A 19,138-nucleotide genomic window follows, 5' to 3' on the forward strand; every position below is an offset into this window, starting at 1 on the left:
GGCGTGACGGTGTCTGACGGTGTGACACGTGACGTCAAAATAGCGTGTGACGTGACGATGTGAAGGCACGTGATCGAAGGGTGACGCCACTCGTCCCCAGCCACGGCGTCGGATCTTCTCACGGGAGCTGAAATTCCTAGGTGTGGTATTGCGAGAAACGTGAGCCTGAGAAGCGAAAGGTGATGCTTTTTCAGTGTTACGTTTGCAGAACTGTGTTTTGTAAGGAGCAATTACAACCTCTCAAGGACAGTTGCGTTTTGTGGTTTCTGTTTGATGGGTAGGTAAGATATGTGTCGAAACGTCGTGATATATGACTTGTGCGCTTCTTTCTGATTGCGACTGGGTAATTTGGTATCAGACGATGCGATAACGAATGCTTACTGATACGACTATTTCCTGCGATCTGAAACATTTTGCACAGGACGTTTTCGCCAATAGCTGAGGTAGGATGGGTACTGATTACGTGCTGTAGAGAAGAGCGCAGTCATAATTGGCCATCTCTTTACATCTGTCGATCCTCCTAACACTTCTAAGAAATGTAGACAGATGGGATCTGACTCTGACCGCTCTCAGGAGCTAGAACTGTAATCTCAGCCGCCAGATGTGCGCACACCCAGCACGCGATTCATACAGAAGGCCGTTAGACCATGTCGCTGATCCGCTAGCTGCAGCCTAGCAATTTGGCATAATAGCATAAGTAGCCTGCTAATCAAGATAAAGAACCGAATTAAGTCGAGTATTTTGGTAGCTGATCTCAACCACTTGCAGATGGCACTGCGTTGAGACCGAGTCGATGGATTTTCGGCGACTCCGACTCCGACTCCGACTCCGGCTTTCAAAAACCAGCTCCGACTCCGACTCCGACTCCGCGCAGAATTGTCGACTCCGACCGACTCCAACTCCCGACTCCGACTCCGCAGACCTAACAGGGCTGCGGAGTCGACAGATTTTCGGTGACTCCGACTCCGACTCCGGCTCGTGTTTCTAAAATCGACTCCGACTCCGACTCCGACTCCGGTCACAACTGTCGACTCCGACCGACTCCGACTCCGACTCCGACTCCGACTCCGCAGCCCTGCTTCCACGAACAGGGATTTGGATGCGTTCTGCGCAATGTTTCAGTTTTCTACGCAGAATGCAGCCACGTGATCCACGGCGCTGGCAGTGGTGTGCGACTATCGGCTGTTTTTGTCGCACTGTGCGGCAGATGTGATTCAAACCATGTCGGGTTTCTGACCTCTGGGCCTCACCGACTGAGTGTCACTAGCTGGGGGTCACCAGAGGTCACGTCGGGTGGTAACAGACGACAGTGGAGCTGCCCAGGGTCAGGGAGGTCATCAAAGGTCAGAGAGGTCAGCGTGATGTATCGGCAGTCGGAGGGCCGGCAGTAGGTCGGTGATTGTCACTGGCACTGGGTCACCACTCCGTTCATAATTCCTTCTGCGATATACTGCTGGGCGAGACGGTATTTACGGACCGTTCCTCGTTCCAACGATCCGGCAATTCTGCCGAAAATAAGGATTGACGTTTGGGAAGGTCAGCATACGTTGTCTAACTTGTGGAGTGGTAATTTTCTGAGCATTTTCTTGTGAGCCCCACTTCACGGCCCTTCAGCAGCAGGCGAACTCCACGGAATAACGTTTTAGGTCTTGCGGTACAGTCTACATTCAGGCGTTTACACCACCGCCATCTAGGGACAGAAAACTCCGCTTGCGAAAGTGAAGGGCTCTGACTGTTGGACTAGGTATTTCAGTATCTTTATACATACTTCAATCTCGCTTCAATTCCATCCGGTGATAGGTGTGAAATAATCATAAAATGTCCAATTCCATACGCTAATGCCGACCATATGTCGCGGCTGGTGGCGAAAGTGTTACTCCGGGCGTCTTATACGGTCTGTTGGTCTCCATGATGCAATTCTGATTTGAGGTCGCACGCTTATCTACAGTGTAATTACCAACTGACTGATACCAAAGTCCGATGACCTTCCATTGCTATCAAATATCGGTACTGCCTTGTTCCAGTTTCATGCACCCACATGCTGGGATTTGCACACTTTGATAAGTGATAACTATTCGAAATTATTTCTTCAGCCTTCGTTGTAAAGGTAGCGCAGTATCCATTCATTTCTATTGATAAATATGCCCTTATCATGAGTTTCAAGAAACCATTTCTTTGGCTCTTTCTGGCTTTTGTCTTGGTCAGATTTGGACCTTATCACCAAATAACCTTAGCAGACGGATGGTGACACCACCCACCTTCGCTCCTTTTCCAGTTCTTGAACATTTTCCCGTCGGCTGTTCGATGAAAAAGTAATATTTTTTGTTGCATTCGGTTCGTAACAACTCTCACTTACAGTACACATGTTAGCTCCAAACTACACCGAAGAATATCCCGGCGTACCTGAGGGAATGCTGAAAAACCGCCGACATATCCGTCCGGTGAAAAAAGAATAAAGCCGGGAAGGTCGGAGCAGGATTAATGCCTGTGGCTTTACCGGTGCCAGAGGCCTCGCTTTCACCTTCAACTCTGCTGAGGATAAAGGTTGAGAGCATCAAAAATGAGTTCACCTGCGTGTTGCCCTGCTAGGATACATGATCTTTCTTTGGGAGCCTGACACTGCAGTGTCCCGTGCAAAGGCAGTGATAAAAAATTATACCATCTATGCATTGTCATAGCTTTTACAAACTGCAACGCATTGGGCAACACATGTTTTTTAATCCACATCACAAATCAGTAAGTTGCAGCCACTATCACTGCTGATCCTGCAATTGATTCCACAATCATTCTCCCCCTGTTGTGCCACGGGTTTGTATTCACTGCAACTTAGAGTCAACTTGCTACAAAGTACTGAGCGTGCCGGGCGTCCGTGGAAGTCGCAACTCTGTCGCTATAATCCGATCATGTTGAGGACGTGAATAACTCACGTGTCTGCACTATGAAGGACGACGTCAGACCAGGCCGTCCGGCAGTGGAATGTTCGCTCTCGACGGCCTCAATCCGTCCGAGGTGGCCGCTGTCTCACCTGCCATGGGTGGTTGCTGGTCACTGGTCAGGTCGGTAGAGACTGGCAGACATCGGTCCAGTATAAGCCTCATGGGCAGTCCGAGTTGCTAGAACAGAAGTCTGGCCCATGCTGCACTGAACAAAGTGAGAGGGGAAATGCAGTGTCATGGTGTGCAGATCCAATTTCTATACGGCTCTGATCGTTATTCGATCAGTCAAGTTGGAAACAAGGACGGTGCATCGGATAATATCTAGGTAATGCGCAGCAACAGGTGTGACGCCATGTGCAAAACAAAAACTCACCCGGTCAACACTTTGAATACCGAGAGTTCATAAGTGAAAGGTTGAACCATCAACTATTCGAGCGGAACAATCTGGTAAGCCACCACCGTTCCCGGCCTGATGAATATTTAATTAATGGACTCGTTTTGTAGGTAAGTCGGTAACAGTTTCCGACAGCCGGCTGTATGAAAGAATCGGAAACACACCGGGCGTGGCATCACTCCACCAACAGACTCATCCCCAACCGCACCAAACCTGCAACTCACAGCCAGCCTTTAACACATCGTCACTCGCTACTACTTATGCGCCTCACGCCGCGTGCATTGCTCCCAAACACTTCACGGCGCTGGGTGTACCCGGCGAAAGTCGGGCCTCCGCCACTGCTGGTGAGTGACCCGACCCGGCCGGTCGGGCGGGACCTTGGATGGAGGTTAGCCTGGCTCTCTCGCGGGTATTGCTGACCGATTGGGTCGCTGGCCGCCGGCCTGTTTCGGTCCAGTTGGCTCGACGGCCGCCGGTGGTCGAATAGAGTTATCGCAGGGAGGTGTTGGTTACTACTTGTTAAGTGAGACAGGTGTGGCCCTTGGAACGTCCCACTTCTTGTTCATAGTGGCAACAGTGGCAATGGCAGACAGACAAGTTCGCCCCTGAAATGGCCACTGTATCCTGCTACATTGTTTCTGATTGAACTATTCGAATTCATGTGACTTGCTATTGGGCGATGTAACTAAAAATAAAGTACCTGTACAACTTAATCAAAGCAGCTAGGTGTAATTCTATCTTTGATGCTCCATCGAGACCGAGCCCCCAAATTAACCTCGCGATCGTGATTTATCTATGCGGCGTGCCATCGGCTGGCTGGTGGCCGACCTCTGGCTCCGGGCGTGTCCCCTCCCCTCCCCTCCCTCCTGCCTCCCCCCCCCCCCCGGCATCGGTCACGTCCGGCCGGCCGTCAGCACAGCCCCCCTCTACCCCATCCCCAGCCCGTCATATTTGAGGGTGGGGGTGTGAGCTGTCGTTATGTGGAGCTCGGTCTGGTGCTGTTAGCTGGTTGGTCAGGCTGTGTGATGACAGCATTGCTAGCTCAGCGCGCTGAAATAAACATCGAATGTTGGTTTGAACGCAATCGTAAGGTAGCGATTAGGATCACCTATATGACAGAGGACATAGTTTTAGGTATAATTCGATCGCCGTGGGTTTTATGGTATTATGGCAATGCATTGTTAAACAAATCGCAACGAATCCTGTGTACATGAAGTGTGGCCAACGGTTCTGAGAGGAAGACCTTGGACAACACCTTTATTTATGCCTTCAACAGAATAGACGTACGACTGTTCCACATACGGTTAACGGTAAACAATCAACCAATCTATAACAGTTGTCGGTGTCACTACATTTGTCACAGTGGCACCGACCACTCAACAAGGCAAGGTCAAACATCCTGACACCAACGCCCTGCCACCTTTCGGTCGCAACTAGCGGGAAAATGTTCATCACGCCCGGTGGTGCTCTTTCGTTATTTCCTGAGTTTCTCGTATTTAACCGTTTACTTCTTGGGACATGAACGGTTACGAAACAGGTGGCAACTTGGTTATTGTGTGAAGCTGTGAAGTTAAGTTCAGGATTTTTTCTAGCTGCGAAACTCGGCAGTGGTCATGTATGTATTGTGCCATCGTTGCCTGTATGGACAGCACTGACCATCGTTACTCGTTTTCACTCACACGGCGTAACATGGTAACGCTGCGACTCCTCGGAAAACCGGTGTCTTCCCAGCTTCCCGTATTGCGCGATTGGGGCTCGTGGGAGATTTCACGGTTGGTTTGACCTTTCTCCAGCCGGCGGCGGTTGCATTGCGTCTGCAGTCTGATCGTCGTTTGCCGGCGAGGGAGCGGCGAAGGCTCGCAGATCTGAGATCGATGACATTGAAGGCGCTCCTTCCGCTGCCGGGCCCGCGGGCCGAACGGTCCACAGGGTCTCTGAGCTCACCAGGGACAGGTTTATAGCTCAAAACATGTCGGCACGCCCACACAGCGCCGTATTTAGGACCGTGAGGCATGTCTGGGTGAACAGGCAGTGCTCAGTCCCGAGATCCCAATCTCTCCCGTTGATTGGCACTGCCTGTCCCGAGTCCCGAACGTTTGTCCGTTCTCCCCGATACTGTCCGGTGCTCCAACTGGGGAGCTGGCTGGCCATGCGTGACCACGGGAATAAACCGATGTGATCTTCGTGCTCGTGGAAACCTATTTCGCAACACTACCTTATCGGGAACGGCCTCGGCACGCCACCTTCAATTATCAGCCCACGTGCCGTTCACAAAACACAGTGCGGCGTCACAAAGACCAAAGTGTGCACACTGCACAGTGCACATTGCACACTGCTACCAGTCTGCCACCATTCCGCGCCTCTGCTCTCCGTGCTTCTGCAGTATCCCGTGTTATTGTGGTTCCATTCAAGTGTGTTCGACACTGTTCTTAGTATTTCAGCCTTTGTCTGCTTATCCTTTTATGACCGCTAGGCGTTTTCTTGTGTCTATCAATCTTTTGATCGTCTTCCCGGTGTTACTGGTCCTTTTTTGCGTTTTCTCTGAGCTGCATCTTCACACCTCTCTGTGTTTCACCGGTGCTTACATTTGTTACCGCTTTTTATTGCCGCCTTACCTCATATCCTCTGTCACTTTGTTGGATTTGCCTGTCATCACTCACATCCTCCTCCTTTCCTCTTGTTTGCTGCATTTCCCTTGTCTCTTGCTGTGTTTTCCTGTTATGTCCGTCCTTTCTCACATCCCTCCCATACGAGAGACGTGTCGTGTCTCACCTACACCCTGCAACCTGCCGACCGTTCTGTCGATCCGTGCCTTTCAGTAAGGACACGTCCCATGCCGACGTGCCGTACCGTGCCCTCTGCTCTGACATGTGTGGGAGGCAGCCTTCCTAGCTGACCGTGGCAGCCCAAACTTCCACGGACGGATCCGGCCCACACAGTCCACCTGCGCCGTGTATATGGAAGCCTTCCTGTGGTCCCAGGTGGGGGCAGACCGGCTTGACTAGCCCAGACGTGACGTCACGCTGACGTCATCATGGCATTGCTCGGTGTCCAAAACGGGAGTGTTTATAACAAAGCGATGCACGTTATGATGCGGCGCACTGTTTTGCCTGTCTCTGTATGATTCATTAAGCAAGTATTCAATCTTTTTCCACCACTAAATCGCTCAGACGATGTCGCTTTCTTTTTATCCTTCTTCTAATGTGTTTCCGTTATGCCCATTCAGCACTTCTAACCCTCTACTCATCTGCCGCCTAATTGTTCGTCCGGGCTGTCTGGTGCCGCTGTCCCTTCAGGCACCTTTTTACCACCACTCCGGAACCCGTTTACCGTCCGCGCTGCAGAGGAAATGAAGGACTCTCTCCTGCGTCGCCGCCCCGCCCCCTCTCTCACCCGGTCCCGCCCCTCTCTCCTCACTCCCGCCCCTCTCTCCTCCCTCCCCCCTCTCACCGGCCATCTGACCTACTCTGTCGATCACCGCGGCGCGGCTACGTGCGCCCTTTAATGCAGATCGATCTCACTAAGTCACTAACCAGGTCTCGTCTCTCTGTCCGGCAGGGAAGCAATGGGTTCGAGGAGCTGCGCAAGTACATCAAACATGGTGGCGATTTCTGCAAGGAGCTGGCCGTCATCCTGCAGGAGAGGTGAGGACAGAGGAAGAGGGAGAGAGAGAGCGAGAGCGAAAAAGAGAGAAAGAGAGAGAGAGAGAGAAAGAAAGAAAGAAAGAAAGAGGGAGAGGGAAATGTAAAGGGAAGAAGGGTCCTACAGATGGGAAAAGAGAGGGAGAAAAAAGAGTTGAAGGGAAACCGATAAGATCTGAGAAGTGAGAGGAGAGAGAAGAGAGAAAGGAGGGGGACGAAAGGGAGCAAAAAAAGAGGGGAAGGTTATATAGAGGAAAAAGAAACAAGCAGGCACATGGTACGGTGAATAGCACCCCCAGCCCCACGCATAGTATCTCACCGACAGCTAGAATATTCAACTGTCTTAAAAAGTTACTTCGATGGTACATGCAATATGCTCCTAAAAGGCCAGATTAGAATTATTTGCCTTTATTATTGATATATTTTATTATCTACATACGTAAATGTACGATATTGTCATTAAAGTATTATGTTCTTTAATGTTTCCCTCTGCACGATTTTAATTCCATGTCATCTATTTCACTAGTTATTTGAGATAGCATAGCTCAAATGAAAAGTGAAATCACATGTGGCATTATGAAACTGTTTCTAAAACATTAGACATTATCTAATAATATCTTGTCACCACTTCAAATGTAAGCGGAGAAAGTCTTGTACTTGGAATCGTACCGCACATTTTTCTATTATACTCGATAGTAGTACATCGTTTCCCCATTCCTCATTCCCCAGTTACAGCTGTGTGTGCAACCGCCACTTCCTACGGTCGTGCTCGACAATTTGTCTTGTTCAATCGTTCCCGACTTCACCATCTCCTATCGTCCGTTTAATCAGTGTCACTGCACTATCTTTAAATCATACTAATTAGCAAGTCCTGAAGAGACGCACCGGGAAGTTTCTTTCCCGCTCTGCAGCTCGCTATTCGATGTCGAGACACCTGATACACCAACTGACAACAGATTCGTCGTGTGCGGCAGTTTCTCGTCGTCCAACCAGACCACTTTTCTCAGCTCTTCTCTGTTCCGCTCCGCCCATCGGGTCTTGGCCGGATGCATCTCTGTCTCTAACTGTGTGTTCATTGGACGGTAACAAGGAGGCTATTCTTGTCCCAGCAGGCTTCCGCATGACACTGCAGACGGTTGTGTGCGTGTCTGCGTGTGTGTGGGTCTGTGTGTGGGCTGTGGGGAGCTGTCAGTTGTCATGCCACCGTTGTGTCGCAGAGGAATGACCTGTCGACCTAGGAGAGTCGTGTCAGTTGACATAAAGCGGCACTCAGACCACCTGTCATGGGTAAAGCAGTCATTGACAGGGCTGACCCTAGCTCACGCCGAGCTACTGGAGACTGGGCAGCTGAGGCTATTGGTTGAGCTCGACTGGTCATCGTAATTAACAGCTCTCTACTATAGTCACGGAGTAAAGGTTAGCCACTGCCGAGTGACGCAGAATTCAATCTCAGCTGCGGAACTAATGTCACGATCTGGCCACAGGACTTCGGCGGCTACTCGATTGCGTGAGCCGTGTGTGTCACTGTCTCGTGAGGGGACGTGAGTCGCGAACGGTGCCGTGAGTCTGGTCACCGGTCTGACACCCGTGTCTTCGTGCCTTGGCTTCACGGCTTGGCAGGACAGAGATGTCGGTTTAGAGGGATAGAACGTTTTGACTGACGCAATCGGTAAGAGCAAGATCTTGTTGAGCTGATGAAAGAGCTTTATCAGGCGGGACAGTTGTTTGGCTTTGCACTGTTTGATAAAATGCAAAGTAATTGATAAGCTGTTGCTGCATGCCATGCCTAGCAAGAGTGATGTAAAGGAGGCAGGCGTTTTGCCGAGACGTACTCGCTAAACACGACATAGCTCATCGAGCTAGTTTGAAAGATAGGTATCAGCAACAAACGTCCGTCCAGTGCATGCAAGCGACCTCGATAAATTTTAGGTGATCTGCTCCGATAACGGATCTTTGGCCGTCAGCAGGCTCTCGTAAATGCTCCACAACGAACTACTCCACCAAGCACTGCCTGCCTCCGTCCGCTTCTGTCGCCTTTGCTCCCCTCCTCTGCAGCCGCCGGAGGCCAGGGCGCGGCCGCCCGCGCTGAGGTGTATAAGGTACGGCTTCCCTGCCCGTCATCGTCCATCTCCGAGGTAGGGTGTTCCTGGGAGCTCCGTGACGGCCCTACGGCGCCCACCAAGGCTCGTCAGACCGGTGATCGGCGCAGAGGCGGCGTCACGCCCAGCCGGACAGTCACGAGAGCGTCCAGAGCCGAAATTGGTAGCCGCCGGGTGCCGGATCCTGACATCACGAGAGAGGAACTGAGCGCGGTGACGGAGACGGGTGGGACTGGCAGGGGGCTCTGACCTTCGCTGGTGGAAGCTGAACGGTCATCGTCACCTTGTTCGTCAGCATCGTCACCGTCCTTCTCTTCTTCATACAGTCATGGCTTTTTCTTGTTACCGCGTTTCTGTTTAGTATGCCCAGTGAGTGTGTTTCCGGATCCTGCAAGACGAACGAGTTTGGTATAGTAGCCCTGTATTCGGCCGATAAAATAGCATTCCTTTGTAGAATCTTTTTAGACAAATACAGGTAGAAGATACTTGTTAATTTAATACTGTTTGTTCCATTCTAGACCACTATTTGTAATAATAAAAGATGACCTTTGCATGTTTGACACCAGCTCCATTGTTCGTTTCCACGAAGAGCATTCTCCGTTAATAAGCCACACAGCGCTGAATCAGCAAACCGGCGTCTCACAACACCTTTCAATGTAGCTACAGACCACTTGTGCTTCTCTTCATCCCTGGCCTGCGGTTGGCCAGACGACGGACAAAAACTAAACAGCTGACGGCCCAATCAGATGTCGCACAATTGGCCAGGGGTGCGTGTGCCAAGCGGTCGTTCAAACGGTGCGCGCACGCGAGCCATGGCGATGATTGGGTATAGGTGGTGGTCAGGACTAGCGACTGGCACAGGGGAGGATTTGGGTCAGGGTGGATCATGGGAGGGATGGGAGGGCCGAAAAGATAAGGACCTAAGACTAGGTACAACTTCGGTTTAGTGGAGGAATCTTAAATATGTCACGGGAGAGATCGAATCATATAAATCGTCGCTATACTTTTTAGCATTAAAAACGATCACGACTTATACTTCAAAAACGAAATGTCTGTTGTTTATTCCATTAAAGGGACTATCCCACCTTTAACATGGGGTTTGAGTTGAGATAGCCAAGTTTGCGGCGAGGTTCAGAAACCACTATCTATCTAGGTTGCAACCCCCGCGGCCTCTTGGTGTTGAAGAAATTCGTTCTCTTCATTTGAAAATGGGCCTTGTGCAAGGCCCTATCTTCAACATGGAGCGACCGTTAGTGTGACGTCACCTCGTTTAGTCATTCTGATTTAAATGGGTTTGTTCGTTGAAAAAATCGCTTAAAACTTGGTCTGAACTTTGTTGTGGTGCCTACAGAGTAAAAAGAATCAGCTTTATGACAGTAATGTGGCCTGGGGAAGGAGGTAATTTTGGGCTGTGACGTCACATATTTGAAAGTTTGTGTTTGGAATATGGGAAGCCTAAGATGTTTAATGAAAAACAAATGCCAGAACCGTGTTCCTGGTCATCCAATCTATAAAGTCGGGCACAATTTAACTGGTTTTAACAACATTTTAGAAGGTGGGATACTGGGATAGTCCCTTTAATTGATGTTTTTATTGTTCATTTTCAGATCTGACCTGGAGGTTAGCTACGCCAAGAGTCTGCAGAAGCTGTCGTCGAAGCTGCTGAAGGCCTCCAAGGAGGGGCTGGGCAGCGTCAATCAGGCCTGGCAGATGGTGGGCGCTGAAATGGAGTACGAAGCCGACGTGCACAAGTGAGTCACCGATGGATGGGAAGAGATAAATGCACTGATTTTGTGCAGGTGCTCTTTCATTTATATGTGTGTTACTGTTGTCACCATCCTTGAATTATCCCGCTTCCACGGTCCGCGGTCCACGAACGTCAAGGGTTATATCTGCATGCATAAAGAACCTCTTAACGAATCATCTTCTTTCGATATGGCAAACATACGCTTTTGACACACTTCCTATAACTCAGTTGCACAGATGCGTGTCCAATGGGCGAATAACCGTGTATGCAGGCTCACGATCACGTTTGCCACCGTCTAGCGTGCTGTCTGGCTGCAAAGAGCACGTCTCCCTGGCTGAGAATGGGCCTCTTCCTGGTCACGGCAGGCTGCCGATGATAAATTATCGTATACAGTTGCGCCGGCACGGAGGAGCACCATTGATTGCAACCTGCAAGAGCATCAGCGAATCTAGAAGTGTGGCTGGCGACGGGGGCTCAGTGTCCCAATTGGAGGTAAAACGGAATAGATGGATTTTACTATTAACTAACAGTTACTTGAATAAAATTACATGAAAAAGGAAGGAATTAAATTAGAATAAAATAAAAAGCAAATTGAATAACGCAACATAAAGATAGACAAAATATAGCACTTATGTATATTTGCGCCGCATGATACGGACTCCTAATTTACGAAATAAATTTACTGAGGGTTTTCATCGCGGCAATATGTTATCGATCAGTAACCTGTCATATGATGCCTTCAAGCCACCGTTTACATTCCCTGGAGAAACCGGGTCCATCTTGCAGTGTTTTCTCTTCGGGTCCGTTCCACACCAGTGACTTCTGATCCACCGCCTGCAGCGATGTGACGGCCGCATCTGGTGTGACGTTACGTGACGTTACGTCACCGTGACGCTGTCATCCCTGTCCCACCGGACGACTGGTGGGCGGCCTTCGTTTGACTTTCCCATCAGCACGGGATCGAGCCACAAAACCCAGCCAGTCGCATTCGGAGCGGTATCGCCTATCAGTGCCGATTCCACGGCCGCCTTTCACAGTCGCCGCTTTCGGCACAATGTTCAATAGCAAAACAGGGCAATCGTATCACATCGATAGCAGCGTCGGATTTTGACACGGATGTCGATAGTCAGAAGCACAAAGCGGATGCGCGACCTTGGTTGCTCGGAATCTGGATAGCTGAAAGGATCGCTTGTTGTGATGGCAGTTCTATTATTCGTTATTCGTCGAATACCTGATGCCGTCTCTTAGCACTAAAGGCCTGGCTACACTATGCGTTTTCTTCGTGCGTTTTTTGCGTGTTTGCGTGTTTTGCGTGATATCGTTCTAGAAAAAATAACGATATTACGTTTTTGTGATGTTTTTCACCTTAAATTTTAGTTACATAAGAGTTATATTAGCTTTTGTATATAACCAAAGTAAAAATTATATTGTTTATAACTTTTTTCCTAGAACGATATTACGCAAAACACGCAAACCTGCAAAAACGCACGCAGAAAACGCATAGTGTAGCCAGGCCTTAAGACAGGCGTGCTGGAAGAGACTCCAGAATGAGTTCATTATCTGGACTCCCGTTACTGTTGACAGAAGAGGGAGGAATTAAGGTGCTGAGCCTGCCAAGGATGCGAAAGCTAGCCAAAGAGTTTGTAAACCAAGCTTGGATCAGACAGGGTTTCCATGGCATCGCCAGGCTGCCACTGCAACTCACGAATGACGACTGGTTACCAGCTACCAGGCTACTGTCTACTGACTACCGAGTTGCTAGCGACTGGCTACCAGGCTACTGACGACTGGCTACCAGGCTACCGGCCGAGTTGGCCAGCAGCTAGGGAGCAATTGCACTAGATGTATAGCTCCAACTCACGTCCTGTTTGCTGTTTTAGCACGCATAGTCCCCCATTACAGGTCTGCGCGCCTGGCGACGGGCCCACGCTCGGTGATATATTGGAAAGGTGAAAACATCAGTCAGAATCGTGGCTTTCCTGTAGCCAAGAAGGCGTCTTAGGTATTTGCCTGGTTCGGGTCTGAAGCGCAGTTCCATATATTTAAACAATGAGTCAATAGTTAGAATGCACACTTGGATCAATTATTATAGGAAAACTGATGCACGCAATTTGACATGCAGCATGGTGAACGACCCAATAGCCGGCGTCATGTATTAGGCTCAGCTGAATCCCGTCTACGATTACAATTGCCCCATTTAATTCGCGATTATTGGCTTTATGAGTTTAGGTTTAGGGTGCCCAGACGGCTAAGGCCATCGGCATCGGTCATTGATGAACGATTATTGCTTTATCTCATACGAAACGGAACATGTCGATGTCCGGGATGTCACGTTCACTGCCAAACACATGACGGTCACCGCCAAACCCGGAAGCCACCGCCAACCCTGCTAACACGGTCCTTGCCATTTCCCCTATGCATGTTGGTACAGTATTTTTAACTCACAGTTTTCTGATTGTGAATAATGTCAAAGCAGCAAAGGTCGCTTTGATGTCAGGCTACCCCGCTTATTTGGTCGTCTCGACCGCGGTGGACATTTGGACGATGGGGCGGGCGTGGGTGGTGGCAATTGATGGCAGACCTCTGTGGGACGGCTTATGGAGTTACCGGGGTCAATGCCTCGTGCGCTTCCCTGTTACGGCTGGCACGCCGTGTTCTGCATGGATTTTAAATGCACATTGGTGTTCTCAGAGGAGGAATATGTTTGGAAGTCTGCTTAGACTAATGTATTGATGACGTGGCCGCAATCCCTTATGAACATCGCCATCGCTCACATGATGCATCCCGTGATGTCGGTTTTCCGATGTTTTGATGTCTCCATCCCCGACCACCAAATTTGTGATGGTGGTTGTGAGGTGAACAGCCTATCCGATTATATCTCGATCCGTTCCATTTGATGAGCCGGGCTGGGCACGACCTTGGGCTGTGTTCAGTTCAGTTCCGGCGTGCCAGTGCGTCCCACCCTGTCCCAAAGCGCCTGACGCCCAGACAGGGAAACTGAACTGGCCTGTCCTGGCTTTGTGTGCGTGGCAATGTAGGGAGGAAACCGACCTCAGACAGACTGTGCTCACAGGAAACTTGCACCGTACTGCTCAGACGTCAATGCATTCCATAGCGTAGGCGTTCAGTTTGGTGTTTACCAAAGGCGTGCTAAAAGTCCCGAACAAACTATACCTTGCCCTGGTATGTTGTGGTTTGCTTGCTGGCTTTTGACCCAAACTGCATGTTCTTTGACAAAGCGATGGCAGTGACATCCTGACATGTCCTGGCATGACTCTAGCTGTCCTGTTTTGCCGCATGACTATGACTGAGACAGATTGTACGTGCAATGTTCATGTCCTGCGCGAAGCCTTGCTATCATGTCTTTGTCATGGCGGTGACGTCTTGTCTCTGTTCTGTTCTGACCTGACCTCCCTCTCCTCCATCAGGACGATGGCGGTGACGTTCACCGAGGAGCTGGTGAAGCCGCTGAAGGGCCTGATCGACACCCAGTACAAGGTGCGCAAGTCCGTGGAGGGCATGGTGGACAAAACGGCCAAGAACCTGGCCGAGTGGCGCTCGGCGGAGGCCAAGGCCAAGAAGATGTCGTACCAGTGCGCCCGGGAGAATGAGAAGGCCGAGGAGCTGGCGCTGGACGTCCGGCTCGGACGGGGCAAGCAGCTCAGCGACAAGGAAATCAACAAGGTGAGAGAATGTGAAGCAATGAGTTAGTGAGCAATGAGTTAGTGGGGGTCAGGGCTAAGGCACGGGACTGCGTGTAGGCAGTGGTGGGGGCATAGGGAGATGACATTTAGGATAAATGAGTCGACAGGCGACACGGGAAAGGATGTGAATCCGTATGGCATTGGGTGAAAAAGACGATAGATGCGATGGACCTCACTGGTCGGGATATGCGTTTCTGGTGCCTCGGCATGCCATGATGTATGGACTGCACGGAGAGCAATGTGCATGGTTTATGCAGTGCTGTGTTTGTGCATTTGAGTGGCTGTCATGCACCGCTCAGGCTTGCCGGATCGTGCTCTGCAAAAGTATCGTTTTCCAAACGGTCAGACACCCTCTCCCGCTGCTGTAACTTCAGCCGTCGTCTGGCGGCCTATAACGGTTGGTTTTACTGGCACCAGTCTGACCTCCCCTCCCGTCCCTGTCGGTTACCATGGATGATATATAACGAATACTGATCCTATGATCCGCCCCTCACCACCCCTTTGACTTAGTAACTGCGCACCGTCGATGGGGAGTGCTGACCCCTGGTAACCGTTTCTATCCTCACAGGTGGAGAACCGGCGGCAGAAGACGGGTAACGCCATGACCAAAGCTGACACCGACTACTACACATTCTGTCTGCGAGGGGAGCGCGCCAGGTAAGAACGAAATGGACGGAACGAACCGACCAGAGCCATCAGCCTGGTTGACTAGAAGAGCAGACGAGAGGTTGGACCAAGGGCTGGACATTGGACAATAGGGTTGATGCAGTAGTGCTCTAAATAAAGTTTGCCGTTTTACAATTTGCATTGCAGTGTGGCCAGTTACGATGGTGGCACTTGTCATTTAGTGTGATACGCCGAATGGGCATTGCTTGAAAACAATCATCGAGGCTTCAACGGTCTTCGTTCCCTCATCCGTTTCGGACTGAAGCACGCCCGTTCTTAGCACATATTCCTATTTATATGCAGTATGCAGATGTACGTTCATGGGACCAGCGCTAGTTTGAGTTGCAAGTCCAGTTCGGCTTACGGATTTTCCCGTCTCTTTATATGTTCACACTTTCCTTATCTGTGCATAATTGTAATCCTTATTGTCCTTGCCTTGTGTGTCGTCGTTATCACACCGAGTCAAATTACTCCTTATAAAGTGATGTCAAATTGGTGCTTTCCCGTCCGTCCCTGCTTTATGCAGGCATCCTTTTCATTGTGCTTTGTTATGCTTTGTTATTGTAGAATGTCTACGTCACGCAAAGTAAGCGTATTACGTTACATATATGTCTCACAAGTTGAAAGAGCCAATGTAAAGCATTGGTATCAAAACAATTTTTCTCTGGAGTGGATTGCAGATATTATGATTATGCCAAGAAGAGAATTACTTTACCTGTTCTCTTTAGTCATTGGTTAGTCGTATTTTTCCAAATTGTTAAAAAGACTACATATTTGTGATTACTCCACCGTCCCACGAATGGCAAATTTCCCGCACTGCTCGCTACTCCTAATCTGTCGGAGCAGTAGCACTAGACTAATAGACTTGCCTGACCATCGCCTTGCTACGACTCTCACCGATATTCTCTTTCCCGTCTCTCTACAGACTCGAGTGGGAGACGGCCGTCAACAAGGGCAGTCAGTGCTTCCAGGCGCTGGAGGAGGAGCGGCTGGTCCGGCTGCGATCAGCCGTCCAGGCCTACCACCAGAACATGCGCTCGCTGGGACCCAAAATGATGCAGGTACGAGTGACACATACGCACACGCAGACCAGCGATAACCGTCCCCAGGCGCAGCCGTCTCCGCCGCTGTAGTCGCCTGTCCGTCGGTTGGTCGGTCCGTTTGTTTGCTCCTGTGAGCCGCACAGTTTTAGGTCGTTGCGCCATTGTTTACGGTCCTCCTCATACAGAGCGGGTCAGAGTCAAACACAGCGCGAGCTTTACACACTCTACATTTCTACAGAGACGGGCTGAATGGGGCTAGGAGACGGGCGAGGAAGAAAACTGATGGAGTAACCAATACATTAGTCGCATGTTTCGAAGAACTTACGATTCCAACTGAGCTTTCCGCTTTCTGAGCATCATTTGTGTCCTCGGAATAAACCTATAATAATACTGATGAAATAGCATTACCAAACTTTATAACGTTTGTGGAGTAAGTCCCTAATAAGAAAAAAATTTATCATTCAAATAATTTTGACACCTACGATATTAGCGGCCTTTATTTGTCTATGACTTGAGATATCTCGGTTCCTTAGCCTTGTCATCGAACGTGTCTAAGCCGTCCCTGGCGGGCTACTGTTCAGCATGCTCCAGTTCGTGGTCCGTCCCGACCGCCCCAGAACCGTCAGGGGTGGCACTATCTACTGACGCCATCATCACGTTTTGTGACGGTGCGCCGCCCGACGAACGGTGCGGCAGGCGGCGCGTGACGACCCGCAGCGTCACTTTTCCCCGTCACTTCTGACACCCGAGAATACATCCGAGCTGTGTCCAGGAAGTGTCTTCCTCTGATTGTTGGTACTGTGTTGCTCGCTTGCTTTGTGCGATGACGACAGGGATAATTAAGCATTAAATTTAGCCGTGTTTCTACCTCACACCAACTGGGAACTGGCACCACTGCGAACCAGTCCCGTAATCCGTCTGGGTAGGCGCAAGGAAGACTGGCGTCTCGGTAATTTGTTCCTGTTCGCTGGCCCACCGGTATCCCACGCGCATATCGCCGTCTTGGGTCATGATTTTTAACGTCGCCGTAACTATAGACCGTGTCAACGAGATCTTTAATTGAAACCTCTTTCATAGCTTCTGATGAGAATCTGTTCGCATGTTTATTTAGATGGCATACGGCTTAAATTTTATCAAAATTTTAGACCATACGCATACCTATAGCAGTATAGCATGAGCCATGAAGGACACATATTGCCTACATCATGATGTAGGCAATAAGTGTGTGGCAATATGGCAATATGTGCATCACCTTGAAATTATGTATTTTAGCGAGTCACTCAATGACATTATAAAAAGAAAGAGCCACTGTAAAGTACCATATTCGAAGACGACAGCTTCTTCCATTGCTGGAACGGTCCGGGGAAGCACGATTCCGGTCGATGTTATAGTGATATTTTGCACGCTAGATGGCATTAGCGTCCAACGCCGTATAGGTAGACTGTACCGCAATGCTTCAATAAAAGCTAAATTCCCACGGTGTATCGGAGAAACGCGACACGTCTTGCAATGGTTTCATACATGGTTTCTGACGCCTTACCTTTCTCTTATACCGAATACCGACTGTATATTTCGAGCAACTCCCGTTTTCCCAGTCACTCTCTAACCCCTCCCCTCTCTCTTCTCTGACAGAGCGCCGACCGCCTCTCTGAGCCGATCCAGTGCGCCGACGTCAACCGTGACGTGCAGACGGTCATCAACGTCAAGGGCTCCGGGCACAACATCCCCGAGCAGCTGCTGCCTGACTTCTACGCCGAGGACATGACCAACGTCATGAACCGGGAGAGGAGGAAGAAGGTACGGCGAAAACATGGCGATTATCGGATAGCTTTGTACGAGCGAAAAGGTTAACCCTCGCCCTGGCAGGGCATTTTTCATAACACGGCCTGGCAGGGGGGGGGGGGTCGATGCGACCCCCCCCCCTCGCGATTGGCTCCTATGGCACCTAGAAACACCAAATTTGGTAGGTAGGTGGGCCTCCTGGAGTTCTCGCCCCTGTGCAAATTTGGTTGCTCTAGGTCAACATTTAGGGGGGTTTTGGGGGGTATAAATGCAAAAATTTCGCTAAAAACAGGTCAAAAGTTTTTCGCTTATAACTTTTGATCTAATTAAGATAGAGCAAAAAGAAAAGCACCAGTGAACTCAGCACGTCAAGGCGCGTCGAATGATATGCTTTTTAGCTTGCTTAAGTGTACTTAAAGTTTTTCTTAAATTTTAAGTAAACTTAAATTAATAAATTAAGTTAAAGTTAACCAAATTGCATCATATCGCATATCATTCGATTCGGCTGATCACCAGGAACACAATGATACCATTTTTTAAGCTCTAGCGTCATTATGTGCCAAGTTATTGGCAAAAACGTCATTTGACCTCAGTTGACCTCATTTGACCTGACCCATGGATAAGTACACCAAACAAAGAAGCACCAAGTGACCTGCTGTTAAGTACTGTGGTTTCAAAGCACAAAAGTGATAGAACGAAGCGGATATCTCCAGTATTTTCCGAATTTAGTATTTTCCCATAGGCTTAACATTACGACGTAATGACCTCTAACTGACCTCAGGTCAGTGACCTCAAAAAACCCGAACTATATGTTACACAACTCGGTGAACTTAGCACATCCTGAAAGTTTGAAGGAAATCAGTGCAAAACTGTGAGTTGGACAGGTGCAAAAAGAAAATTGAAATTTGACCATGACCTTGTACCGGTTTTTCTGACCTGGTGACCTGACCCAAGGTCACCCGGACCTGAAATTTTCAGGTTATATGTAAAAAGGTTGCCCCATAGGCTGTGTAAAATTTGGCGGCGCTGCGCGCCGCCGTTTTTACGCTATCTTCGAAAAACCTTAGGGGGGGTCGCATCGACCCCCCCTGCCAGGGCGAGGGTTAAAGATGATTGAGTTTTCAGA

General features: G+C 49.6%; 1 protein-coding gene across 3 annotated transcripts in view; it reads left to right on the forward strand.

Annotated features, from left to right (window-relative positions):
- The window catches only part of LOC122385421 (nostrin-like), an 83,186-nt gene that overhangs the window by 45,741 nt on the left and 18,307 nt on the right, over positions 1–19,138 (forward strand). For all 3 annotated transcript variants that reach the window (XM_043373674.1, XM_043373672.1, XM_043373673.1), the window contains exons 2-7: positions 6,889–6,974; positions 10,678–10,821; positions 14,246–14,501; positions 15,090–15,178; positions 16,113–16,248; positions 17,863–18,027. In XM_043373674.1, coding sequence (XP_043229609.1) covers positions 6,889–6,974; positions 10,678–10,821; positions 14,246–14,501; positions 15,090–15,178; positions 16,113–16,248; positions 17,863–18,027 — 876 coding nt within the window. The remainder of the gene's footprint in view (positions 1–6,888; positions 6,975–10,677; positions 10,822–14,245; positions 14,502–15,089; positions 15,179–16,112; positions 16,249–17,862; positions 18,028–19,138) is intronic.

The sequence above is a fragment of the Amphibalanus amphitrite genome, unplaced genomic scaffold, assembly GCF_019059575.1.
Source record: "Amphibalanus amphitrite isolate SeventyFive unplaced genomic scaffold, NRLGWU_Aamphi_draft 000219F_arrow, whole genome shotgun sequence".
NCBI lineage: Eukaryota > Metazoa > Arthropoda > Thecostraca > Balanomorpha > Balanidae > Amphibalanus > Amphibalanus amphitrite.